General features: G+C 38.3%; 1 protein-coding gene and 1 long non-coding RNA gene across 2 annotated transcripts in view; one reads left to right on the top strand and one right to left on the bottom strand.

The window, feature by feature from the left end:
• LOC131371085 (CUGBP Elav-like family member 5) overlaps window positions 1-27961 on the top strand; it is a 198142-nt gene that overhangs the window by 135853 nt on the left and 34328 nt on the right. The window contains exons 4-5 of the mRNA XM_058418839.1: window positions 13741-13869; window positions 21266-21345. Of these exons, the coding sequence (XP_058274822.1) occupies window positions 13741-13869; window positions 21266-21345 (209 nt within the window). The remainder of the gene's footprint in view (window positions 1-13740; window positions 13870-21265; window positions 21346-27961) is intronic.
• The window catches only part of LOC131371086 (uncharacterized), a 49977-nt gene continuing 35382 nt past the window's right edge, over window positions 13367-27961 (bottom strand). The window contains exon 3 of the long non-coding RNA XR_009207496.1: window positions 13367-13851. This is a non-coding gene — a long non-coding RNA (uncharacterized LOC131371086). The remainder of the gene's footprint in view (window positions 13852-27961) is intronic.

The raw sequence follows: 27961 nt of genomic DNA, 5'->3' as shown, positions 1-27961 counted from the left end.
TTCTTTCTTTCTTTCTTTCTTTCTTTCTTTCTTTCTTTCTTTCCCTCCCTTCCTCCCTCCCTCCCTCCCTTCGTTCATTTGTTTGTTCGTTCCTTTCTTTCTTTCTTTCTTTCTTTCTTTCTTTCTTTCTTTCTTTCTTTCTTTCTTTCTTTCTTTCTTTCTTTCTTTCTTTCTTTCTTTCTTTCATGCTGAATCAGTAAACTGAGTGTTTGCAGGCTTTAAGGTGTTGTTTGTGTACATAAGGATGATATTATGGTTGGTGTTATATCATGCTGATGAGCAGATGGAATTCTCCTCATCGTTTATTGATGATCTCTTTAGTTGATCTGGATCTTTTAGTAATTTGAGTGAAGGAGCCTGTGGATTGAGAAGTCCGTGAGAAGTGTGTGTGTGTGTGCGTGATTGTGTGTGTGTGTGCGTGATTGTGTGTGCGTGATTGTGTGTGTGTGCGTGATTGTGTGTGTGTGTGCGTGATTGTGTGTGTGTGTGCGTGTGTTAAATCTACATATAGGTTTGTAAGTCACTCACTATGAGTGTTTTTTGCACGTCAGAGTGTGTGTGCGTGATTGTGTGTGTGTGTGTGTGTGCGTGATTGTGTGTGTGTGTGCGTGATTGTGTGTGTGTGTGCGTGATTGTGTGTGTGTGTGCGTGATTGTGTGTGTGTGTGTTAAATCTACATATAGGTTTGTAAGTCACTCACTATGAGTGTTTTTTGCACGTCAGAGTGTGTGTGTGCGTGATTGTGTGTGTGTGTGCGTGATTGTGTGTGTGTGTGTGTGTGTGTGAGATTGTGTGTGTGTGTGTGCATGATTGTGTGTGTGCGTGTGTTAAATCTACATATAGGTTTGTAAGTCACTCACTATGAGTGTTTTTTACACGTCAGAGTGTGTGTGTGCGTGATTGTGTGTGTGTGCGTGATTGTGTGTGTGTGTGTGCATGATTGTGTGTGTGTGTGCGTGATTGTGTGTGTGTGTGCATGATTGTGCGTGTGTGTGCGTGTTTTAAATCTACATATAGGTTTGTAAGTCACTCACTATGAGTGTTTTTTGCACGTCAGAGTGTGTGTGTGTGTGTGTTTTAAATGTATGTATTTAGGTGTGTCTTTCTGTTTCTGTGCACATGTCAGTGTGTGTGCATGCATATATATGTGTGTGTGTGTGTGTGTGTGTGTGTCTGTGTGTGTGTGTATCTGTGTGTGGTAAATCTCTCAGAGAATATTTCATGAATATGAATGAGATAAGGCCAAAAGTTCAGAGGAAACAGAAGAGCAATGTGCTTGAGTTACTGTCTCAGCCTTTGGCTTGACAACCGCTGGGCCTCATAAATACTTTTATTTAGATCAGCACAGAAGGCAAAGTATAATGATCCAAATCATCATAAAGCCTCCGTAATGTCGGAAAAAAACAAAAAAACAATTACTCTACATTTGACAGATTGCAGTTTACAGCACATTACAGTCGAGTTTTTTCTTTAACTCCAAACAAACAGCAAGGCTGAAATGCAGCAGCGCATTATTTTGCCAGATTTGTTTTCTCTCTGCCCGATCATTTGGAGCTTTCACATCACACACTCGTGAGCACACATGTCCCGGACTTCTGGAAATAAATAATCAGCACCATCTGCATTTTACTGTTTTATTTACAAATGAAATACTCGCACTGTTGAGTAGCAGGAAAAATATTACAGCCAATCACTGAGCTGCTCACAAACTACACTACAGGAATAAATCCCAAACATGGTGATGTGGTCAGGAGCCGAGGGACGTGTTGTCTGGGTGAGAGGGACGACTCACTGTCTCACACCTACCAGTCTTTCTTTCTTTCTTTCTTTCTTTCTTTCTTTCTTTCTTTCTTTCTTTCTTTCTTTCTTTCTTTCTCTCTCTCTCTCTCTCTCATTCATTTGTTCTTTCTTTCTTTCTTTTATTAGTTCTTTCTCTCTCTCTCATTCATTTGTTTTCTTTCTTTCTTTCTTTCTTTCTTTCTTTCTTTCTTTCTTTTATTAGTTCTTTCTCTCTCTCTCATTCATTTGTTCTTTCTTTCTTTTATTAGTTCTTTCTCTCTCTCTCTCTCTCTCTCTCTCTCTCTCTCTTTCTTTCAGTCATTCTCTCTCTCTCTCCCTCACTCTCTCTCTCTGTCTCTTTCTTTCTTTCTTTCTTTCTTTCTTTCTTTCTTTCTCTCTCTCTCTCTCTCTCTTTCTTTCTTTCTTTCTTTCTTTCTCTCTCTCTCTCTCTCATTCATTTGTTCTTTCTTTCTTTCTTTCTTTCTTTCTTTCTTTCTTTTATTAGTTCTTTCTCTCTCTCTCTCCCTCACTCTCTCTCTTTCTTCTTTCTTTCTTTCTTTCTTTCTTTCTTTCTTTCTTTCTCTCTCTCATTCATACATTTGTTCTTTCTTTCTCTTTCCTCCTTTCTTTCTTTCTTTCTTTCTTTCTTTCTTTCTTTCTTTCTTTCTTTGCTATATTATGTAAAAAGGAAACATAATTAGGTAATAAAAGAAATACAAAATAAAAGGTCATTTAATAGGGAGTAAAAAATAAACAGATAAAATGTAGTGTAATAAAAGTGTAATAAATATATAGAAATAAAGTATATATAGAGTAAGTATGATTTGGGGCTTGTGCTATTTTTATTTGATTTGTTTTATTTATTTATTTTTTATTTTTTTTATATAGTTTTTATTGAATTTTAAAATAAATAAATAAAAAAAATTAATTAATTAATTAATTTGTTTATCTTTTAGCACTGGGGGCTAGCCTGAACTCTCCCCAGTACAGCTCAGAGTGGCTGATGTGAACAGCTCAGAGTGTCTGATGTGAACAGCTCAGAGTGGCTGATGTGAACAGCTCAGAGTGTCTGATGTGAACAGCTCAGAGTGGCTGATGTGAACAGCTCAGAGTGGCTGATGTGAACAGCTCAGAGTGGCTGATGTGAACAGCTCAGTGTGGCTGATGTGAACAGATCAGAGTGGCTGATGTGAACAGCTCAGAGTGGCTGATGTGAACAGCTCAGTGTGGCTGATGTGAACAGATCAGAGTGGCTGATGTGAACAGCTCAGAGTGGCTGATGTGAACAGATCAGAGTGGCTGATGTGAACAGATCAGAGTGGCTGATGTGAACAGATCAGAGTGGCTGATGTGAACAGCTCAGTGTGGCTGATGTGAACAGCTCAGAGTGGCTGATGTGAACAGCTCAGAGTGGCTGATGTGAACAGCTCAGTGTGGATGATGTGAACAGCTCAGTGTGGCTGATGTGAACAGCTCAGAGTGGCTGATGTGAACAGCTCAGAGTGGCTGATGTGAACAGCTCAGTGTGGATGATGTGAACAGCTCAGTGTGGCTGATGTGAACAGCTCAGAGTGTCTGATGTGAACAGCTCAGTGTGGATGATGTGAACAGCTCAGTGTGGCTGATGTGAACAGATCAGAGTGGCTGATGTGAACAGCTCAGAGTGGCTGATGTGAACAGCTCAGAGTGGCTGATGTGAACAGCTCAGTGTGGATGATGTGAACAGCTCAGAGTGGCTGATGTGAACAGCTCAGTGTGGCTGATGTGAACAGCTCAGAGTGGCTGATGTGAACAGCTCAGTGTGGATGATGTGAACAGCTCAGTGTGGATGATGTGAACAGCTCAGAGTGGCTGATGTGAACAGCTCAGTGTGGATGATGTGAACAGCTCAGAGTGGCTGATGTGAACAGCTCAGTGTGGCTGATGTGAACAGCTCAGTGCCTGTACCTCATGTTTAATTTCACTTCTGTTTACTTTCATTTGCAATTATATCCTGCAGTCAGGCACATCTGCCAGTGTTCAGTCCATCAGAAAAGATAAACCAGTTTCTTAATTGGAGTAACTGATTCTTTTTTCTTTTCTTTTCTTTTCTTTTCTTTTTTTTGGTGCTCACCAGGCCTTCACAACACACACACACACACACACACACACACACACACACACACACACACACACCTACATGATTTATCCTTAGATTAAAGGTTATATTTTGTTGGAATAATCTCAATTTGAGCTTAATAAATAAATAATTAAACAAATAAATAAATAAATGGGATGTTCACATGCAGCACAATATGACAAACTTTCAATTCATTTCCACTCAGGTGTTTTAAGCGATTGAGTTTTCTCTGAACACACACACACACACACACACACACACACACACAGTTACTGCACATTTTTAACTCAGTCTTGCATCATCTTCTCCCCTCCATTCCTATTTTTTCTGGAGAGCTTTAAAAGAATCTCCTCTCTCTCTCTCTCTCTCTCTCTCTCTCTCTCTCTCTCTCTCTCTCTCTCTTGCTCTCTCTCTCTCTCCCTCTCTCTTGCTCTCTCTCTCTCTCTCTCTCCCCCTTGCACACAGTTCAGCTGAACGAGTTTAGCTACTTAGTAAGTCTCTGCTGCAAGCTAGCTGATGCTTTCTAGGATAGAGAAGGAGAAGGATGGAGAGACGGACGGAGGAGAGAAAAGGCCAAGTGCAGATGCAGATGCAGCCACAGCGGCAGGAAGGAGGGAGAGTCCAACACATGGGGTTCATGCATATTCACCCTGCTAATGAGAAGCAAATGAGGAGTCTGTCTGGATAATCAGCATTATAGCCAGCAGGAGAGAGGGATTTGGCACAGAGGGAGAGAGGGAGAGAGAGAGACGTGAGACGGAGAGACAGAAGAGTAACTCCGAGGTCATATTATGAATATGCATCCAATAAATCACGCCAAGCCCCCTGTGCTGTGTTTCAGCCGATAACGTAATTATCTCTCACTCCTGCTCTGTCGTTCCCATCACCGCCTTTATATCACAAACATCAACACTTCATACTATACTGCCATTCTGCTTTCTTTTTCTTTCTTTCTTTCTTTCTTTCTTTCTTTCTTTCTTTCTTTCTTTCTTTCTTTCTTTCTTTCTTTCTCACTCTAACCTTTACTCTACTTTCTTGTTATCCTCCCTCTCTTTATCTCTTTACTATCTTTTTAATTTTCTTTTTCTATCTATCTATCTATCTATCTATCTATCTATCTATCTATCTATCTATCTATCTATCTATCTATCTATCTATCTATCTATCTATCTATCATCCTTTCTTTCTTTCTTTCTTTCTTTCTTTCTCACTCTAACCTTTACTCTACTTTCTTGTCATCCTCCCTCTCTTTATCTCTTTACTATCTTTTTAATTTTCTTTTTCTATCTATCTATCTATCTATCTATCTATCTATCTATCTATCTATCTATCTATCTATCTATCATCCTTTCTTTCTTTCTTTCTTTCTTTCTTTCTTTCTTTCTTTCTTTCTCACTCTAACCTTTACTCTACTTTCTTGTTATCCTCCCTCTCTTTATCTCTTTACTATCTTTTTAATTTTCTTTTTCTATCTATCTATCTATCTATCTATCTATCTATCTATCTATCTATCTATCTATCTATCTATCTATCATCCTTTCTTTCTTTCTTTCTTTCTTTCTTTCTCACTCTAACCTTTACTCTACTTTCTTGTCATCCTCCCTCTCTTTATCTCTTTACTATCTTTTTAATTTTCTTTTTCTATCTATCTATCTATCTATCTATCTATCTATCTATCTATCTATCTATCTATCATCCTTTCTTTCTTTCTTTCTTTCTTTCTTTCTTTCTTTCTTTCTCACTCTAACCTTTACTCTACTTTCTTGTTATCCTCCCTCTCTTTATATCTTTTCTATCTTCTTAATTTTCTATCTATCTATCTATCTATCTATCTATCTATCTATCTATCTATCTATCTATCTATCTATCTATCTATCTATCTATCTATCTCTTTCATCCTCCCTTTCTTTCTTTCTTTCTTTCTTTCTTTCTTTCTTTCTTTCTTTCTTTCTTTCTTTCTCCTTATATACTTGTATAACTCTTTCTGATTTTCTCTCATTTTTGTCTCTTTCTTTCTCTTCATTTTTTCTTCAGTTTTTTCCTCTTTCTCTGTTAATCCCCCTCTCTTCCTCTTATGTCTCTCCTCTCTCAATCCATCTCACTTGCTTTTTATATCACCTCTTATATTTCCTCTGTTTTACTCCTTTTCCATTTTCTTTCTCTTTCTTGTTATCATTCTTCCATCCCCAATTCCTTTTCATTCTCTCTTTCATTCGTTTTCATCTCGTTTTTCATCAACCCTCTCTCTTACTAGTTTGACCTTAGCTACTTTTCTTTCTTTCTTTCTTTCTTTCTTTCTTTCTTTCTTTCTTTCTTTCTTTCTTTCTTTCTTTCTTTCTTTTTCTTTCTTTCTCTTTCTTTTTCTCTCTTTCTTTCTCTTCCCTCCTTCCTTCCTTCCTTTCTTCCTTCCTTCCTTTCTCTCTCTCTCTCTCTCTCTCTCTCTCTCTCTCTTTCTTTCTTTCTCAATAAGGAGCTTTTCATTATTATGTAAAAAAGAAACCTGATAAGAAAAAAAAAGAAAAACAAATAGGCATAAGATAATAAACGTAACAATTTATTGTTAAAGTAAAAAATAAAGAAATAACAAAAGTAAAAATAAAAAAACAGATAACGAAAGTAAAATCCAGAAAAATAGTTAAGTGTAATTATATGAATAAAAAATATATAAATAAATTATATATAGTATAAAGGGCTTATTTTTTAATCAAGAGATTTTATAGATTTTTTATTTTTATTTTTAAGAAAGCACAGTTTTGTTTTTTGTTTGTTTTTTTTTTGGGGGGGGCATGTTTTTCTTTTTGTTTTTTCCCCCCCGCTGCTGATGGATGAAGTGAAGTGGTCACACTGCAGACTGTCAGTCTCTGGTGTCTCTGGTGTCTGGGTTAATATTGTATGGACGGATTTGGGCAGACCTGCAGCGTGTATAATGATGCGCTGCACTGCTTGTCCCCTCAGGCTGGACACTAATAGAGCTGAAACGAGCCAGGCTTCTCATCGAGCAGAGAAGAACAGATCAGCAATCCAGCAAGCAGACTGCAACAGCCAGCAACACTTACACAGGGCAGGGGAAAGGGGGATGACAGAGGGAGGGAAGAGAGGGAGGGAGAGAAGGACACACAGAGGGATGAATATGTGAATAGTCTATAAGAAATATTTCATTCGATTTTTTTTTTTTTTTTTACATTTGTTTACTTGTAGTAGCAGGTACAGTAATGTAAGCTCTGACAGTGAGAGAGAGAGAGAGAGAGAGAGAGAGGTGGGCAGTTTGGGAGAGAGGGTGTGGAAGAGCGAGACACAATGAATGACAGTGAGAGAGCTTAGACGCTTCTTGCTGCCTGCAAAGCATTTCTGTCTCTCTCTCTCTCTCTCTCTCTCTCTAACACACACACACACACACACACACACAGATGCTGATGCAGCAGTGTTAGAGAGGAGGTAGGGGAGGTAGTGTTTGGGGGGAGGATCTTGCTGAAAGCTGTTGCTCAGAGAGCTCTCATAGTTAGTGCTGCAAGTGTGTGTGTGTGTGTGTGTGTGAAAGCAGCACTGGTGCAGATTATGAAGCTGGTGGTCTAATCCGTATGCATTTTTTTTTTTCACCAATAGTCAACACCACATTCGGTACCATGAACTGGACTCATCTGGGGATTGCAGTCGCTTTCATTGTCATGGCAACTTTAGCTGAAGTTATTCACATGGTTGTGATGTAAAAAAGACCTAAACAGTGCAATGGTTTTACAAAGGAGTTGCTGGGAGTTTAGTGACATTGAATATTCTAGGCGTGATAATCAAAAATAAAGCTAGTGCAGCGACGTAATTTTTGTGCTGTGTGTACATCAGTGACGGTCAGTGCGAGTCCGTGTCCTTTTTTAACTACTCTACGTGCCGTAAATTTCACCTTGGGGATATATAAAGTTTTTTGGATTGAACTGAATTAAATTGAGCCTTAAACCTGCTGTAGTCTTAAACCTGACAGGCGTTCTTGACTACAGCTCTGCTCAATAATCTCTGATATGAATTTAAAATATTACAGATCTACTGTAAAAACGTTGCCTTGCTTGAGTATTTCTCATTCGCTCACCTAGGCCTTGAATGTGATACCTGCAGGCTAAAGGGCTGGACTTTATCATCAACTATTTTCGTGAAGCTAGAACTTTGCAATCTTTCTAGGCAAATCTCCTGAATGCTACTTTCATAGCTAACACTGAAATACGGCATGATGCAGGGAGGGATTTTAAAGATTTGAATAGAAATTGAGCAAAAATGAGTCTATAGATTAAGACGATATCCATTTTACTGAGAATGACGCTGCATTAGGAACAGCAATATTGGTCAAAAAGTGCAAAACAAAATAACAAAACAGGAAGTACAGTCAGCTGTACTTCCTGTATATGTTGAGTGACAATGTAATCCAGTAGAAACTTGGGCCGGTTCTGAAAAAAGAAAAACTTGTCTCTCATTATTTGCTGTAGCTCTGTGTTGGTGGAAGGAACATTAGTGTGTGTGTGTGTGTGTGTGTGATGGATGTCATGGCCTCGGAACACATTATGTGATTTACAGGCACTTTTCTGATACTTTATTTAGATTTGCTTCCACACCTCCCTCCCTCCCTCTCTCTCTTTGTCTCCCTCTCTCTCTCTCTCTCTCTCTCTCTCTCTCTCTCTGGCCTTGGTTGGACTGTTGCTCTGTGGCATTTGCTCTGTTGCTTTATATAGCTTAGCACTCATCGTAGACATCAGACCTTGACTCATAAAGATGATAAAACTCTGACACGTCGTCAAGCTCGGCCATCCTGACAGCAGCGCATGTCTGTGTGCGTGTGTGTGTGTGTGTGTGAGACAGTCAAACAAGGCCACCGACAAGGCATTAAACTCACATGTCCTCTGCAACACACCCGTCATCCGAAGCCATTGTTTCGACTCAATCATGCCCACATTCAGAAGCCTCCATCACACACCTGGGCGAGTGTGTGTTCGGTAAACACAGGCTGTGTGGAAACTGTTGACTGAGAGTTTCATCAGTCAAACTACACACACACACACACACATGCAGTGTGCATGCGAGCTATGTGCTTCAATCTCCAGCTCTCCAGCCGTAATCACTTACAATAGCTGAACACAATCATTCTGCCACTCACACTGTACTCTCTCTAAATATAGAGCCCTGTGGGACAGCCTTCACATTCTCACTCTGCCCTTATACCTGTTGACAATTAACTACCTGGACATTAAACTATACCTTTTTAATGCTATTTAATAGCACTCCAAGTCCTAGTATAAATTTTAAATCTTTCTACTTATCACTTACGTTATAACAGCGGTACAGCATAGACGCATGAGCAGACTCTCTGCTTTTTCCATCATGATATTTGACAAGCTAAAAAGAGCACTCTGTTAACCCTTTTAATCCAAAACCCTGGAGTTCCAGTCTGACAGGGGAGTAGAAATCGACTTATCAGATATTTTCAATCTGTATAAACAAATAAGTTATTTTATTGTCTGATATAAAATGAGTCTGTTGGCTTTCAGTGTGAGACGTGTGCTTTTCCCTCTGTTGGATAACCTTACACTGAATTTTAGTGGTTGAAGAAACACCTTCAGATTTTAGAAGTTTATGAACAAGCACTTGGGGCGTCTCAGAGGGCAGAAATGGGTTTGGGAGTGTCACATGACAAAGACATTGGACGCTGAACATGGACACAACAAATACAGGCAAAAATTCCATTGTTTTTGCCCGCTAGAGAGAGTTAAACATAGAAAACCACTGTATAAACATCTCACATGTTTTGTTTAAATTTCTTTATGAGGAGCATCCACCATCCAAGCATTCGCGTATAAAATTCAATACCAAGTGCTTTAATACAAGTCAAATTATTATTATTTTTTTTTAAAATGTGCATTGTTTGTTGAAACTAGCCATCACAAAAGTATTATTTTTCTACATAATCTTAACTGAGTTATCCAGAATATTTTGGAATAGTTTTCAATACATTTCAAATGACATGCCTTCAATTAAACCTGTGATTTGAAGAAATAATACCAAAGCTACTTATAGAAACTTTCGGAATGAATAGCTAGCTAGATAACGTTGTTCAGTAGTTCCCTTACAGGTCAGTATTTGTTTTTTTTTTTAATGCTGTGAAAGCTCTACTGTGTGGCTTGTGCTATTTTATCCCAATGCTACATTTTGGCACCACTGAAACAGTGGTAAAGAAATCTTTATATTTAATTGTGCCTTATTAGAGAGCTTATTGCCATATTTCAAACACAATTTGAAGATTAACAAAAACACACCTTACTTAAAAAAAAAGAAAGAAAGAAAGACACTCACTAATCAGCATGTCCTTACTGATGAGATGCCAATTCTTTCGCTCACAGTGGGCACACAAATTCCCCATGACACACACTGGGTACATGAAAGGGGTATAATAGGAGGTTTATTCAGAGGCGCTCTGGCAAGCATAGCAACATTTTCTCACCCTTTCTCTCTCTCTCACAGTTTGTGACCAAAATGTGGCGTTTGTGTACAGCCGCTATTGTGGGTCAGCTCTGATTGATTTGGCAGGTGGCCTGTGCCATGTGCTTTCTCCCAAGATTAGAGCTTTCTCTCGCTCTTTTACCTCCCGCCAGCAGTCCCTTATTCCTCCCTCCCTCCATCCCTCTGTCGCCAGTATGGCACGCTTCCTCTGTTCTCAAGCCTCTGGCTCAATCCATCTCCTTGCTCTACCAGCCCCAATAACATGACACCTCACAACAAATCTCCTACTTTCGCTTCGATACCAGACTAGGATGATGTTGTATCCCTCAAAACACACTTCACCCTGTATTTAACTAGCATTCTTGACACTTGGAAAATACAGAGAATGCAATTTGCCACACTCTTGTTTGGTAAGAAACGACGCCTCACTCGCTGTTGATACTGAGCATCGCTGGCCAATCTGTTCCATTCTTCAAATACAGAATTGGAAATCCAGCAATCAACTCATCCAGCTGTCCTTTTGTCTTAGCAGCCTGAATTTATCGCGTCCATTATCCTTATAGCCTCTCGAATTTGCACTTGTTTGTATTTGTCAACTTATGCCAAAGTATAAATCATTGGTGAACTAAAACATCTTTGTTCTCTGGAATTTCTCTCCATAGTTTGACAAATCTAATGCAGCTAACGCATGATGGAAGTTTATGTAATCAGTCTACACATTAGGATTAATGCCTAACAGCATTTTGGGTTCAGAGTGCTACATAACACCTACAGACACCTATTTACAACTAACATAAACCAATGAGCATCAGTCATAATGACAGCATTTGTGTACTGTAATTCATAGAAGTCCAGTCAATCTGACCTGAGGCTGGAATGATATAGAGCATGATTGATTGAGTTTAACTTGTTAATACGTGTTAATTATTATATTAACTAACAAACATGTACTAACATGTACATAGGGTAGTTGTTATTCACGCTCTTTATCAGCTCATGATTTGTACTGTTCCTTTCTTGGACTACTTTTGATAGATACTGACCACTGCAGACCGGGAACACCCCACAAGAGCTGCAGTTTTGGAGATGCTCTGATCCAGTGGTCCAGCCATCACAATTTGGCCCTTCGTCAAACCTTGCTCAAATCCTTACGCTTGTCCATTTTTCCTGCTTCTAACACATCAACTTTTATTAACTGACAAACATGCACTAACATGTAGTTGTTATTCACGCTCTTTATTAGCTCATGTACATGTACATTAGTATATTAACTCATTGTTACTTCATATTTAACCCTATAAAGACAGAAATTGTTTAAACCCTATAAACCCTATAAATTGACAGAAAATTCTACATATTTTTATTGAAGTGTGCACTTCGAACAAAATATAAAGGAAAATTTGATAACCCTTTACATAGTAATATTTTTGAATAATTTTATGATAAATCGGGCGTTTATGGCAATCCACTGACTACAATCCACTGTTTTTTAGAAATGTATTGCTAATGTGGGTGATGTAGAAGTCTCAGAAACTGTAGCAAATAAGATACATAGCAGATTGGCATTATAGTATTAATTCAAGTATTAATTTATTTCTAATGTTGATTCATGCTTAATTATTCATGTACTATTATTGTAAAGTGTTATCCTTAAATGAATGTATACATGTAAAAATTAGCAGCGTTGGTAAAAAAAAAATTGGAATCTTCCGGTTGCGTATAAAACCACCCCACTGACTATTTTTCTATAATCACATGCCCCATTGTGTTTTATTTTTTCACTGCGCCCCAGTTCTGGGAACTTCCTGCTCTGCACAGTTTGAGCTTTTCCTTTCGCTCAACACACCTGGCCCACCTCATTAAAGGGCTTAATAATTAGCTGATCAGCTGCATCATGAGTGTCTACAGTAGGTAAACATCAGACTGTGCAGAGCAGGGGGTCGTCAAGACTGGAGATTAAAACAGGCAGCCCAGAAAAGGTCATAATCTGACATACATCTGTTACACTAATGTACACTTTTTCATGGTGACAACAGGATAAATGTATATATTGTACTCAGGTTTAAAAGATGAAACTTAAAGTGATTGATGACCTTGACTACTTGTGAGTTAAAAACAAAGTTTATCTTCATTTCGAAGTTTATAATAATAATAATAATATACACCAATTAGGCATAACATTATGACCACCTGTCTAATATTGTGCTGGTCCCCCTTTTGCTGCCAAAACAGCCCTGACCCGTCATGCACTGTGTATTCTGACACCTTTCTATCGGAACCAGCATTAACGTCTTCAGCAATCTGAGCAACAGTAGCTCGTCTGTTGGATCGGATCACACAGGTCAGCCTTCACTCCCCATGTGCATCAGTGAGCCTTGGCTGTCCATGACCCTGTCACCAGTTCACCACTGTTCCTTCCTTGGACCACTTTTGATAGATACTGACCACTGCAAACCGGGAACACCCCACAAGAGCTGCAGTTTTGGAGATGCTCTGATCTATCTATCCCTCTGTCTATCTGTCTGTCTGTCTATCTATCTATCTATCTGTCTGTCTGTCTGTCTGTCTGTCTGTCTATCTATCTATCTATCTATCTATCTATCTATCTATCTGTCTGTCTATCTGATACTATTTTTGTTTGTTATTTATACCCATTACACCACAGTGCTGTCGATTTCTCGATTCTGATTGGTCAGAAGTTTTTCCAGCTACACCACAAGTCACAGGTTTATATTAACGTGTTTGTTTTAATACGTTAACCAAAATGTTTTGTGCATTGCGCTGCTGCTGCCACGTGACTGGATTACTGCATGAGCGAGTAAATGTCCAGATGTTAGTGTCCTGTATATATCTAACAAGATGCAATGAGAAGTGCAATCATATTGAAGTGCGCTCAAGATGGCAACATTTTCATGAACGTTATTTGGACGGCATGCTGAAATGGCAGAATATTCTGTTACGATAGTTGTCTTATGATCATGTATTAATCCCTGGAGAGACGCACATTTGCAGCTCTAAGTGGTGGAATATTCAGGAAGATGAGAGGCATGAAAGTGTGAACATGAGCCATGACAGCACCTTGAGCAGCTTTAATTGGTACAGGAGTTGTGTGATATGTGGCTTGTGTGTGTTAATAGGCACAGAGTCAGGTACTCACGCTGCTTCATTATTGCTATTATTGCTGATGTTCCAGTGCAGAGTCGAGCGGTGTGAGCTGGTGTCCTGTGCACTTGTGTTAGTTCTCAGGTCATCTGTATATCTGTATGATGCTTCGACAGCTGAAGTAATGTGCTGTAAAGCTCGAACAGGATGTGGAGAAGATATGACAGGAATCATAGCAGACATGTTTTTACTCTCTTGTGTTGCAGAGGACAGGAAGCTGTTTGTTGGCATGCTGAACAAGCAGCAGACGGAGGAGGATGTGTACCGCCTTTTCGAGCCTTATGGAGTGATTGAAGAGTGCACCGTATTGAGGGGTCCTGACGGAAACAGCAAAGGTGAGAAGAGGTTACTTTCATGTCATGTTCATGAAAATTAATATATCAATTATGTCATAAAAATAAATAAATAAATAAATAAATAAATAAATAAATACTGCTAATAATAATAATAATAAGTTGCTAGATAAAAAAAATAAATAAGTAAAATAATAATAATAATAAGTTGCTAGGTAAAAAAAAATAAATAAGTAAAATAATAATAATAATATAATACAATTCTTCTTCTTCGTCTTCTTCTTCTTCTTCTTCTTCTTCTTCTTCTTATTATTATTATTATTATAAGGCTACTTGGTATTAAAATCACAATTATCGCAATTCTGTAAGAGAACAGTACAGGCGTGTATAGTAAATACAGCCATAATATACAGCCAAGATTAATTGCATGCTTTAATGATTTAATGCCCTGGTCCCTAAAACACTAACCTTAATCTATTAGCTAAACCTAGCTGAGTTCACCAGTATTGCATGATTAGTATGATTACATTTTTGAATGTTAATTCACGTTTTATTCTCGCTGTCTCACGTCCTTATGAAGCACACTGAGCTTGATTTTATGTATGAATAAGTTGAGAAGAATAACGTAGCGTGTCGATGAGAAATGTAGTTATTGCTTTGATTTCAGATTGTTTGCAGGATTTCAGAGACAAAGTGAAACACTTGATCTGCACAAAGCGAAACAATTGATTCCTCTGAACACAAAAACCTGCCCTGTAAATAGAAGCACATGTGGATGGACTCCAGCTGAGCTGTCATTTACATGTTCTGTTTTATTCTGTCAGTCTGTCTACACACACACACACACACACACATGCTCAAATCTAGAACACATACATGATGTATGCACTGACAGCTAGATGTTCTTCCTCTCTTTCTGTCAAACACATGTATTTGTACACACACACACACACACACACAAACACACACACACATGCTCAAATCTAGAACACATACATGTTGTATGCACTGACAGATAGATGCTCTTCCTCTCTTTCTGTCAAACACATGTATTTGTACACACACACACACACACACAAACACACACACACATGCTCAAATCTAGAACACATACATGTTGTATGCACTGACAGATAGATGCTCTTCCTCTCTTTCTGTCAAACACATGTATTTTGTACACACACACACACACCAGTATGTCAGCCTGCTGTTCCAGCGTGGAGGCGTTTGACGGAAGGCCTTGACACTAAAGTGGCAGAATCCATTCCTGAGTAACTGCATCTCAGCAGGACACCAGTATCATTCAAATCCCATCCCAGAGGCTCTTTCCCTCCCTCTCTCTCTCTGTCTCTCTCTCTCTCAGTCTCTCTCTCTCACACACACACAGTTTTTATTGTCATTTCAATCATATATAGCCGGTACAGTACACAGTGAAATGAAACTAGATTCCTCCAGGACCCAGGTGCTGCATAAAACAACACAGAACCAAGAACTAAGTAAATTAACACAGTTCCACATAAAGTGCACGTGTGCAGAGGTGTGACAGAAGACAGAAGACCGTGTACAGCAGAAGACAGTGTAAGACAGAAGTGTAAGACAGAAGAGAGTATAAGACAAAAGACATTGTAAGACAGAAGACCGTGTACAGCAGAAGACAGTGTAAGACAGAAGAGAGTATAAGACAAAAGACATTGTAAGACAGAAGACCATGTACAGCAGAAGACAGTGTAAGACAGAAGACATTGTAAGACAAAAGACATTGTAAGACAGAAGACCGTGTACAGCAGAAGACAGTGTAAGATAGAAGACATTGTAAGACAAAAGACATTGTAAGACAGAAGACCATGTACAGCAGAAGACAGTGTAAGACAGAAGACATTGTAAGAAAAAAGACATTGTAAGACAGAAGACCATGTACAGCAGAAGACAGTGTAAGACAAAAGACATTGTAAGACAGAAGACCATGTACAGCAGAAGACAGTGTAAGACAGAAGACATTGTAAGACAAAAGACATTGTAAGACAGAAGACCGTGTACAGCAGAAGACATTGTAAGACAGAATTATAAGACAGAAGACAGTGTAAGACATAAGTATAAGACAGAAGACAGTGTAACAAAGAAGACAGTGTAAGACAGAAGACATTGTAAGACAGAAGACAGTGTATATCAGTGTTCTCCTACCAAACTTTCTTCAAAATCAGAGATTTTCTTTGTGCTTGTGTGTACATTTTAATCAGTGTAGAATTGTGTGTAGACTGTAATCAGTGTAGAATTGTGTGTAGACTGTAATCAGTGTAGAATTGTGTGTACACTGTAATCAGTGTAGAATTGTGTGTACACTGTAATCAGTGTAGAATTGTGTGCACACGGTAATGAGTGTAGAATTGTGTGTACACGGTAATGAGTGTAGAATTGTGTGTACACGGTAATCAGTATAGAATTGTGTGTACACTTTAATCAGTGTAGAATTGTGTGCACACTGTAATCAGTGTAGAATTGTGTGTACACAGTAATCAGTGTAGAATTGTGCGCACACTGTAATCAGTGTAGAATTGTGCGTACACTGTAATGAGTGTAGAATTGTGTGTACACTAATAAGTGTAGAATTGTGTGTACACTGTAATCAGTATGGAATTGTGTGTACACTTTAATCAGTGTAGAACTGTGCGCACACTGTAATCAGTGTAGAATTGTGCGCACACTGTAATCAGTGTAGAATTGTGTGTACATTGTAAGCAGTGTAGAATTGTGAGTACACTTTAATCAGTGTAGAATTGTGTGTACACAGTAATCAGTGTAGAATTGTGTGTACACTTTAATAAGTGTAGAATTGTGTGTACACTGTAATGAGTGTAGAATTGTGTGTACACTTTAATAAGTGTAGAATTGTGTGTACACTGTAATGAGTGTAGAATTGTGTGTACACTTTAATCAGTGTAGAATTGTGTGCACACTGTAATCAGTGTAGAATTGTGTGTACACTTTAATCAGTGTAGAATTGTGTGTACACAGTAATCAGTGTAGAATTGTGTGTACACTTTAATAAGTGTAGAATTGTGTGTACACTGTAATGAGTGTAGAATTGTGTGTACACTTTAATAAGTGTAGAATTGTGTGTACACTGTAATGAGTGTAGAATTGTGTGTACACTTTAATAAGTGTAGAATTGTGTGTACACTGTAATGAGTGTAGAATTGTGTGTACACTTTAATAAGTGTAGAATTGTGTGTACACTGTAATGAGTGTAGAATTGTGTGTACACAGTAATCAGTGTAGAATTGTGTGTACATTTTAATCAGTGTAGAATTGTGTACACTTTAATCAGTGTAGAATTGTGTGCACACTGTAATCAGTGTAGAATTGTGTGTACATTTTAATCAGTGTAGAATTGTGTACACTTTAATCAGTGTAGAATTGTGTGCACACAGTAATCAGTGTAGAATTGTGTGTGCATTTTAATCAGTGTAGAATTGTGTACACTTTAATCAGTGTAGAATTGTGTGCACACTGTAATCAGGGTAGAATTGTGTGTACGCTGTAATCAGTGTAGAATTGTGTGTACACTGTAATGAGTGTAGAATTGTGTGTACACTGTAATGAGTGTAGAATTGTGTGTACACAGTAATCAGTGTAGAATTGTGTGTACATTTTAATCAGTGTAGAATTGTGTAGACTTTAATCAGTGTAGAATTGTGTGCACACAGTAATCAGTGTAGAATTGTGTGTACATTTTAATCAGTGTAGAATTGTGTACACTTTAATCAGTGTAGAATTGTGTGCACACAGTAATCAGTGTAGAATTGTGTGTACATTTTAATCAGTGTAGAATTGTGTACACTTTAATCAGTGTAGAATTGTGTGCACACTGTAATCAGGGTAGAATTGTGTGTACGCTGTAATCAGTGTAGAATTATGTGCACACTGTAATCAGTGTAGAATTGTGTACACAGTAATCAGTGTAGAATTGTGTGCACACTGTAATCAGTGTAGAATTGTGTGCACACTGTAATCAGTGTAGAATTGTGTGTACACTTTAATCAGTGTAGAATTGTGTGTACACAGTAATCAGTGTAGAATTGTGTGCACACTAATCAGTGTAGAATTGTGTGTACACTTTAATAAGTGTAGAATTGTGTGTACACTGTAATGAGTGTAGAATTGTGTGTACACTTTAATAAGTGTAGAATTGTGTGTACACTGTAATGAGTGTAGAATTGTGTGTACACTGTAATCAGTGTAGAATTGTGTGCACACTTTAATCAGTGTAGAATTATGTGCACACTGTAATCAGTGTAGAATTGTGTGTACACTGTAATCAGTGTAGAACTTTGTGTACGCTGTAATCAGTGTAGAATTGTGTGTACGCTGTAATCAGTGTAGAATTGTGTGTACGCTGTAATCAGTGTAGAATTGTGTGTACGCTGTAATCAGTGTAGAATTGTGTGTACACAGTAATCAGTGTAGAATTGTGTGTACACTTTAATCAGTGTAGAATTGTGTGTACACTGTAATGAGTGTAGAATTGTGTGTACACTTTAATCAGTGTAGAATTGTGTGCACACTGTAATAAGTGTAGAATTGTGTGTACACTGTAATCAGTGTAGAACTTTGTGTACGCTGTAATCAGTGTAGAATTGTGTGTACACTGTAATCAGTGTAGAATTGTGTACGCTGTAATCAGTGTAGAATTGTGTACGCTGTAATCAGTGTAGAATTGTGTGTACGCTTTAATCAGTGTAGAATTGTGCGTACGCTGTAATCAGTGTAGAATTGTGTGTACACTTTAATCAGTGTAGAATTGTGTGTACACTGTAATCAGTGTAGAATTGTGTGTACACTTTAATAAGTGTAGAATTGTGTGTACACTGTAATGAGTGTAGAATTGTGTGCACACAGTAATCAGTGTAGAATTGTGTGTACATTTTAATCAGTGTAGAATTGTGTAGACTTTAATCAGTGTAGAATTGTGTGCACACAGTAATCAGTGTAGAATTGTGTGTACATTTTAATCAGTGTAGAATTGTGTACACTTTAATCAGTGTAGAATTGTGTGTACATTTTAATCAGTGTAGAATTGTGTAGACTTTAATCAGTGTAGAATTGTGTGCACACAGTAATCAGTGTAGAATTGTGTGTACATTTTAATCAGTGTAGAATTGTGTACACTTTAATCAGTGTAGAATTGTGTGCACACAGTAATCAGTGTAGAATTGTGTGTGCATTTTAATCAGTGTAGAATTGTGTACACTTTAATCAGTGTAGAATTGTGTGCACACTGTAATCAGGGTAGAATTGTGTGTACGCTGTAATCAGTGTAGAATTATGTGCACACTGTAATCAGTGTAGAATTGTGTGTACACAGTAATCAGTGTAGAATTGTGTGCACACTGTAATCAGTGTAGAATTGTGTGCACACTGTAATCAGTGTAGAATTGTGTGTACATTTTAATCAGTGTAGAATTGTGTGTACACAGTAATCAGTGTAGAATTGTGCGCACACTGTAATCAGTGTAGAATTGTGTGCACACTGTAATCAGTGTAGAATTGTGTGTACACTGTAATCAGTGTAGAACTTTGTGTACGCTGTAATCAGTGTAGAACTTTGTGTACGCTGTAATCAGTGTAGAATTGTGTGTACGCTGTAATCAGTGTAGAATTGTGTGCACACTTTAATCAGTGTAGAATTATGTGCACACTGTAATCAGTGTAGAATTGTGTGTACACTGTAATCAGTGTAGAACTTTGTGTACGCTGTAATCAGTGTAGAATTGTGTGTACACTGTAATCAGTGTAGAATTGTGTGTACGCTGTAATCAGTGTAGAATTGTGTGTACACAGTAATCAGTGTAGAATTGTGTGTACACTTTAATCAGTGTAGAATTGTGTGTACACTGTAATGAGTGTAGAATTGTTTGTACACTTTAATCAGTGTAGAATTGTGTGCACACTGTAATAAGTGTAGAATTGTGTGTACACTGTAATCAGTGTAGAACTTTGTGTACGCTGTAATCAGTGTAGAATTGTGTGTACACTGTAATCAGTGTAGAATTGTGTACGCTGTAATCAGTGTAGAATTGTGTACGCTGTAATAAGTGTAGAATTGTGTGTACGCTTTAATCAGTGTAGAATTGTGCGTACGCTGTAATCAGTGTAGAATTGTGTGTACACTTTAATCAGTGTAGAATTGTGTGTACACTGTAATCAGTGTAGAATTGTGTACACTGTAATCAGTGTAGAATTGTGTGTACACTGTAATCAGTGTAGAATTGTGTACACTGTAATCAGTGTAGAATTGTGTGTACGCTGTAATCAGTGTAGAATTGTGCGTACGCTGTAATCAGTGTAGAATTGTGTGTACACTTTAATCAGTGTAGAATTGTGCGTACGCTGTAATCAGTGTAGAATTGTGTGTACACTTTAATCAGTGTAGAATTGTGTGCACACTGTCATCAGTGTAGAATTGCAGAGTATCAGCTACCACAGAGTCATTCTTTTTATATAACCTTACAAGGGGCCATTTCTTTAAATAAATAATAATAATTAAAATATATATATATATATATATATATATATATATATATATATATATATATATATATATATATATATATATATATAAATAAAACAAATAATTAATTTTATTAAATAAAATAATTTTTTTTTATAAAATAAAAAATGTTACTAAAATAAAAAAATATATAAAAAATAAACATTTTTACTTTTAAGAATAAAAGTCATACTTTTTCACAAAATCGATGTGAAATTGATATAAATAAATCCAACAGCGTGATCTGTTTGAAAAATCACCTTATTTCTAGTCGTCAGTCGAGGTTGATGTTGAGTGAGTCTTATTATACACAACCTCATGAGCTCTCATAGGATATGAATGTTTTTCCGAATGAAGTGGATTTTCAGGAACAGCATTTTTCTTGGGTAGTAAATGTACCTGTGAACGAATTTACAAATAAATGTATTCATATCCAGCTTGATAAATGAGGCCCTTTGTCACCTCAGGAGTTTTGATAGAAGTCCTAGAGCATTACTATATCAAATATTTATGCAAGTCTTATGTGTTACGAAAGCCCAGTGTAGGTATCCTTCAAATAAAGTGCTGCTATAATATTTACCTGTCAGCAGCTATAACACAACAGACAAGTAACAGTGGAATGATGTCATGTAATATATATTAATATTAATCATTTCCTCTCAAAGGATGAAAAAGAAAATCTCATCTTTGCCCCAAAAATGCTTTGCGTATATAAATATATTTATTCTGAATGAAAGAATAGAGGTTGAATCTTGGGTGATGTGTGTGTGTGTGTGCAATCTTGGGTCTTTGAGACCCAGCCACACAGCCAGCCTACTGCACTGCTCTAGATTATTTCCTTAATCTTATTTCTGTCCCGTGTGTGTGTGTGTGTGTGTGTGTGTCCTGCAGGATGTGCCTTTGTTAAGTTCTCCACACACACCGAGGCTCAGTCAGCAATCAGTGGCCTCCACGGGAGCCAGACCATGCCTGTGAGTATATCTTTCTTACACACACACACACACACACACACACATACACATACACACAAGAATAGTAGGTCATTCCATGTTCATAAGGCTACAAGCTCCAGAGCAGTGACTCTTACTCGCATGTTCCTTCTCTTGCATCAACGTCAATCTAAGTGCAAATGAGCTCACTGATCTGCTGCTCCACGCTGAGGCTTTCCCCCCTCCATCACCCTCTCCTTCCCCTTTTCCTGTCCTCTCATCACTTCTCTCTTCTTTCCCCTTCCCAATCTGCCCCCCTTTTACACCACTCTGGAGAAATACTCCTCTTTATCTCCCCTCTGTGCGCATGACAGATGAATTCTTCATTTGTGTGAGGAAGGGGGGGGGCACCGGAGGAGGAGGAGGAGGAGGGAGATGGATGGAGAAAAAGAATGAAATCCTATCTGTATAAGAATGAATAAATAAACACTGACTAGGGATTAAGAACAGAGTAGAAAAGAGAAAGATTGTGAACAGAGAGAGACAATAGAGATGGATTCAGTGATCTATAATGCGCACACATATTTTAAAGTTTATTGTATAGATGGAATTTCTTTAATAAGCCTGTTACTGACTGTTATTTATATATATATATAGTCTTACGTATTATTCTTACACGGCTAGTGCTTCCAAACTTTTGTTGAGCCTTTATATCAGTAGCTATAACTTTATATTAAGGCTAATAATCGAAGAATAATCTGATTAATAGGATGTCAGGTTTGGGAGGCGTAGACAGATGCTAGCTGAATCAGTGACGCAAAGAAAATAAACATGAAGCAGAGAACATGACTATGAGCTATGAGCTATACTGTGGCACAGCACTATGACATCACAACAATAAAAGCTTGACAAAGAACAGGTATGAAAGCCAAGGAGACGTGCGACATGGTCATGTGATGTGCTGGGGCTGATGGGTAAAGCAGTTCGGCTCTGACTGCAGTTCTATTACAAGAAAACACAGGATGTAAAATTAGCGGCAACGAATAAAAACAAATAAATGACTGCAATTAACGTGTAAAAAATGATTGTATTGCATTACGCTGTTTAAGGATGTAGCAAATGGGATGTAGAAATTATTCACTTGAACTGAAAGCACAGCATGGAGGCAGATCCCAGATCCCTCTTTATTGCTAAAGTAAATTCTGTGTATATCAGCATCCAGGAGATTTTTTTCCACCCTGTTCAGCTCTGGTCTCAAAAGATTTGGAAAACGAACCGTCCGTGAGCCGTCTTTAAACTATCTGAGTGGGACTGGATAACGACGTGCAGCCCACAGCACTGAATGGACTCTTTCAGAGAGCGCTGACCATGACGGATTTCATTATGCCACATGAGTATTTTATTTACATAAATAAAGCACATTTATTACAAGCGCAACTGAAAATAAATAAATAAATAAATAAATAAATGACCACACGAGCATGCAGAAATGGTCAGAATTCCTTCGGGAGCTGGTGGGAGAGATGAGACTGAAAAAAAAAACGGAACAATCCCATTCACACCAATTGATATGAGAATGATATTATATGACATGATAATGATCTGTGAATGCCAAGGAAGACGAAAAAAAGAAGACTTTTTTCCCCAGTGTGGTCTTACATAAGTGTGCAGTTGACTGTAGAATTGGCTTCATCTAGGCTGAAATATATTTAGATGTAACTAATGATGTACATTTTGTCTGCTTTCTTTACCACCTACCACTTTCTGCTATTTTTTTTTTTTTTTCATGACTAGTCTATGCAACCTTGAAGCAAAGTTGACAAAGATCAGAGATTGAGGTCAATCTGAATGAAACTGGAATCCTAATGAAGGACGAGAATAATCTTTTTATAAATATTACTCAGTTGTAATCTGGTTATTTTCCTGATCACAATCAGCACCAGCTACAAAAACAATTAATGCTTAATAAGTAAAGCTTTTGTAAGGGAGAGAAAAACTAGAATGCTGGGATTAATGCCAAAAAATGGAATTTGTGTCTGTTTTTGTTGTGTCCATGTTCAGGATTGAACGTCTTTGCCATGTGACACAACACAGTGGTGTTTAATATGAACCTCGTACGAAAGTAGACACTCAGAGCTTTAAGAATTTGTAGTATTTCTGTTTTGACCTAGCCGACTAGAGGCAATATATTCATAGAAAAGCTCCAAAGAAACAAAAATTCGTTTTTTTCTTCAAAGTAAATGCTGATATCAAACACATTTCTGCTCTCTGAGACACCCCAATGTTCATAAGCATCTAAAATTTGAAGGTGTTTCTTCAACCACTAAAATTCAGTGTAAGGTTATCCAACAGAGGGAAAAACACACGTCTCACACTGAAATCCAACGGAGTCCTGACTCGGACTTGCAATGATAAAATAATTCGTTTGTTTATACCGATTGAAAATGTCTGATGAGTCGATTTTAACTCCACCACCAGAATGAAGGGGTTAATGTGCATCCAGCTCTAATAATAGATTAAATAAATAATAATAGCTAATAATAGCTCTAAATAAAGATTTTTGCTGGGACTATATTTGAAGCGATTAAGAAGTCAGTCAACATGTCACGCTAATGCTACCGCTTGTTACTCTGACAGGACACACAATTTCTTGTTGTTATGGTAACGTTGATACGCCGTGACTTGAGTTACACGTAAAGTTCATGTAAATGGAGATTTTCCTCTTGGAGTCGGAATTCCAGTCAGAATTAATGAATACAGAAAATATAACAGAGACAGTATTTACTATTAGGGTGGAGTGGATTTCACACACACACACACACACACACACACCACACTCACACACACACACACACACACACACACCACACTCACACACACAGGACCAACAAGCCATATTGACATTATTGTCACATACAGCTTATTAATTGAATGGAATGAATGACATTTTCATCCGTAAGCAGACTACAGAAGTGGGAGACAGGAGAGAGAATATTAGTTTGATGAATTTAATATGGACATTATGTCCACTGCGAGTGTGAATGAGATCTTATCTAGATCTGGATTATAATCCAAATGATTCTGATCTTTACTTTAGACTTAAAGCAGTACTTCGGACCAATACGATCATATAGTAGCTATTTAAAAAAAGAAAAACAGTTAGGATTTTGAGGAAGGAGTTTCAGTATAAGGGAGATTGTATACTGGTATATCCGATGTTCAGTGTGTACTGGATATAATATAATTTAATATAACTTAATATAATTTAAGGCACATAACACAGACCTTAAAGACCACTGATGTGCTCTGCTATAAAAGCTAATTAAAGTTTCCAGGTGAAATATACTGTACATATCTCATTGAGGAAAAAGTAAAGTTTGTTACCTTTATTTCCGAGAGCGGGGCGCATGTTAATAATAATAAAAAAAAAAAATGTGTTAACAACTTCACTACCGAGCGTAACCTTTTCAAAAGTAGTCTAGAAGCCATCAAGCTGCAAGGCAGAAATAGCATGCTCATTTTACATGCGGCAAAAAAAAAAAAAAAATGGATCAGATTATTAGCAGAAGAGGCAAACGAAGATGAGGAGCAAGGATCATCATCAGAATAAACTACATAAATAAATATACAGTGCAAGATATATTAAAAAATATATATACACTATATTGCCAAAAGTATTCGCTCACCTGCCTTGACTCGCATATGAACTTAAGTGACATCCCATTCCTAATCCATAGGGTTCAATATGACGTCGGTCCACCCTTTGCAGCTATAACAGCTTCAACTCTTCTGGGAAGGCTGTCCACAAGGTTTAGGAGTGTGTTTATGGGAATTTTTGACCATTCTTCCAGAAGCGCATTTGTGAGGTCACACACTGATGTTGGACAAGAAGGCCTGGCTCTCAGTCTCCGCTCTAATTCATCCCAAAGGTGTTCTATCGGGTTGAGGTCAGGACTCTGTACAGGCCAGTCAAGTTCATCCACACCAGACTCTGTCATCCATGTCTTTATGGACCTTGCTTTGTGCACTGGTGCACAGTCATGTTGGAAGAGGAAGGGGCCAGCTCCAAACTGTTCCCACAAAGTTGGGAGCATGGAATTGTCCAAAATGTCTTGGTATGCTGAAGCATTCAGAGTTCCTTTCACTGGAACTAAGGGGCCAAGCCCAGCTCCTGAAAAACAACCCCACACCATAATCCCTCCTCCACCAAACTTTACACTTGGCACAATGCAGTCAGACAAGTACCGTTCTCCTGGCAACCGCCAAACCCAGACTCGTCCATCAGATTGCCAGATGGAGAAGCGCGATTCGTCACTCCAGAGAACGCGTCTCCACTGCTCTAGAGTCCAGTGGCGGCGTGCTTTACACCACTGCATCCGACGCTTTGCATTGCACTTGGTGATGTATGACTTGGAAGCAGCTGCTCAGCCATGGAAACCCATTCCATGAAGCTTTCTGCGCACTGTTCTTGAGCTAATCTGAAGGCCACATGAAGTTTGGAGGTCTGTAGCGATTGACTCTGCAGAAAGTTGGCGACCTCTTCGCACTATGCGCCTCAGCATCCGCTGACCCCGCTCCGTCAGTTTACGTGGCCTACCACTTCGTGGCTGAGTTGCTGTCGTTCCCAAACACTTCCACGTTCTTATAATACAGCTGACAGTTGACTGTGGAATATTTAGGAGCGAGGAAATTTCACGACTGGATTTGTTGCACAGGTGGCATCCTATCACAGTTCCACGCTGGAATTCACTGAGCTCCTGAGAGCGACCCATTCTTTCACAAATGCTTGAAAAACAGTCTGAATGCCTAGGTGCTTGATTTTATACACCTGTGGCCATGGAAGTGATTGGAACACCTGATTTTGATTATTTGGATGGGTGAGAGAATACTTTTGGCAATATAGTGTATATATATATACACATATATATATAAGCAGGAAAAATGGGCAAGTGTAAGGATTTGAGCGAGTTTAACAAAGGGCCAAATTGTGATGGCTAGACCACTGGATCAGAGCATCTCCAAAACTGCAGCTCTTGTGGGGTGTTCCCGGTCTGCAGTGGTCAGTATCTATCAAAAGTGGTCCAAGGAAGGAACAGTGGTGAACCGACGACAGGGTCATGGACGGCCAAGACTCATTGATGCAAGGGGAGTGAAGGCTGGCCCGTGTGATCCGATCCAACAGACGAGCTACTGTTGCTCAAACTGCTGAAGAAGTTAATGCTGGTTCTGATAGAAATTAAAGAAGAAATGCTGAGACGGCTGTGTATACTTTGCAAGTCTGTGTGTGTGTGTGTGTGAGTAAAATCCACATCACCCTAATACTGTAGTAAATACTGTCTCCGTTTTATATTTTGCCAGTCTGTATTCATTAATTCTGACTGGAATTCTGACTCCAAGAGGAAAATCTCCATTTACATGAACATCACATGTAACTCAAGTCACGGCGTGTCAACGTTACCGTAACAACAAGAAGTTGTGTGTCCTGTCAGAGTAACAAGCGATAACATTAGCGTGACATGTTGAGTGATTTCTTAATCGCTTCAGTATAGTTCCAGCAAAAATCTTACCATTATTAGAGCTGGATGCACATTAACCCATTTTTTTAACCAGAACAATGGAATTGAAATGAACTGATCAGACATTTTCAATCAGTATAAACAAATGAATTATTTTATCGCTGCAAGTCTGATATAAAATGCGTCATGAGGCAGTTGGCTTTCAGTGTGAGACCAGGTGTGTGTGAGTTGTGGGGTGTGTAATCCGGGTTGGGGACGTGTTTATAAGCTGTGGTGGAATTTTCCGACTAGGTTTCATTCTTCATCATGTGGCAAATGATCAGTGATGCACCATATGTGTAAATAAAATGTTAGATTAACAACAACACGAACAGAGCGGCTATTAAAACTAAGCTCAACTGTCCCTCTGTTTCTTCGGTCTCTTTCGCACGTCTCTCTGCTGTCTCCTCTCTCCTGTGTGATCATTAGTTGAGAGTATTCTGGCCTTTACAGCTGATTGATTTCCAGGAAGTCGTAGCCTCCACACCAAAGGTCATGTGTTGCACTAAATGATTAGAAGCCTCTTAATGAGCAAGTGTGTGTGTGTGTGTGTGTGTGTGTGTGTGTGTGGAAAGAATGCTTGATGGGAAGCAGATTCAGACAAATAGTTATTGTCATTTTAAAAAATGACATCATTTTTAACTCATATCAAAGTCCAAATTGAGACTGATAGCAGTGTTTATAATGAACACGTGATCAGATTTATTTTCTAACGGAATCATGAGTTGTCTTTTTACGGTCTCAGTTACCCACAATGCCGCTCACCTGCTTGTTGATAGCGGGCGCAGTGAAAATTAGCCCTTGCTTCACCTCTATGTAAAGAGAGCAGTGCGGCGGTGCTTTAGTCCTTTAATCTGTATAGATATCTCAGCTCATCTGCTCAAACTGATCATCTTCCAAATCTCCAACATTCATGCTAATACACTCTCCATACACCTTCCTGCTTGTCATCTTATAGATTGCGCTTACTGTCAATTCAGCTCAACTGTCACATATAACTGCGTTGTGTTCTTAAAATGTTTGCTCTCTTCACTGATCCCTGCACTGGATTTCTCAATAACATGATGTCGAACATCACTGGAAAGTTGTGAGTGTGGAAAAAG

The sequence above is a fragment of the Hemibagrus wyckioides genome, linkage group LG20, assembly GCF_019097595.1.
Source record: "Hemibagrus wyckioides isolate EC202008001 linkage group LG20, SWU_Hwy_1.0, whole genome shotgun sequence".
Taxonomy (NCBI): Eukaryota; Metazoa; Chordata; class Actinopteri; order Siluriformes; family Bagridae; genus Hemibagrus; species Hemibagrus wyckioides.
This window is presented reverse-complemented; position numbering and strand designations above follow the sequence as displayed.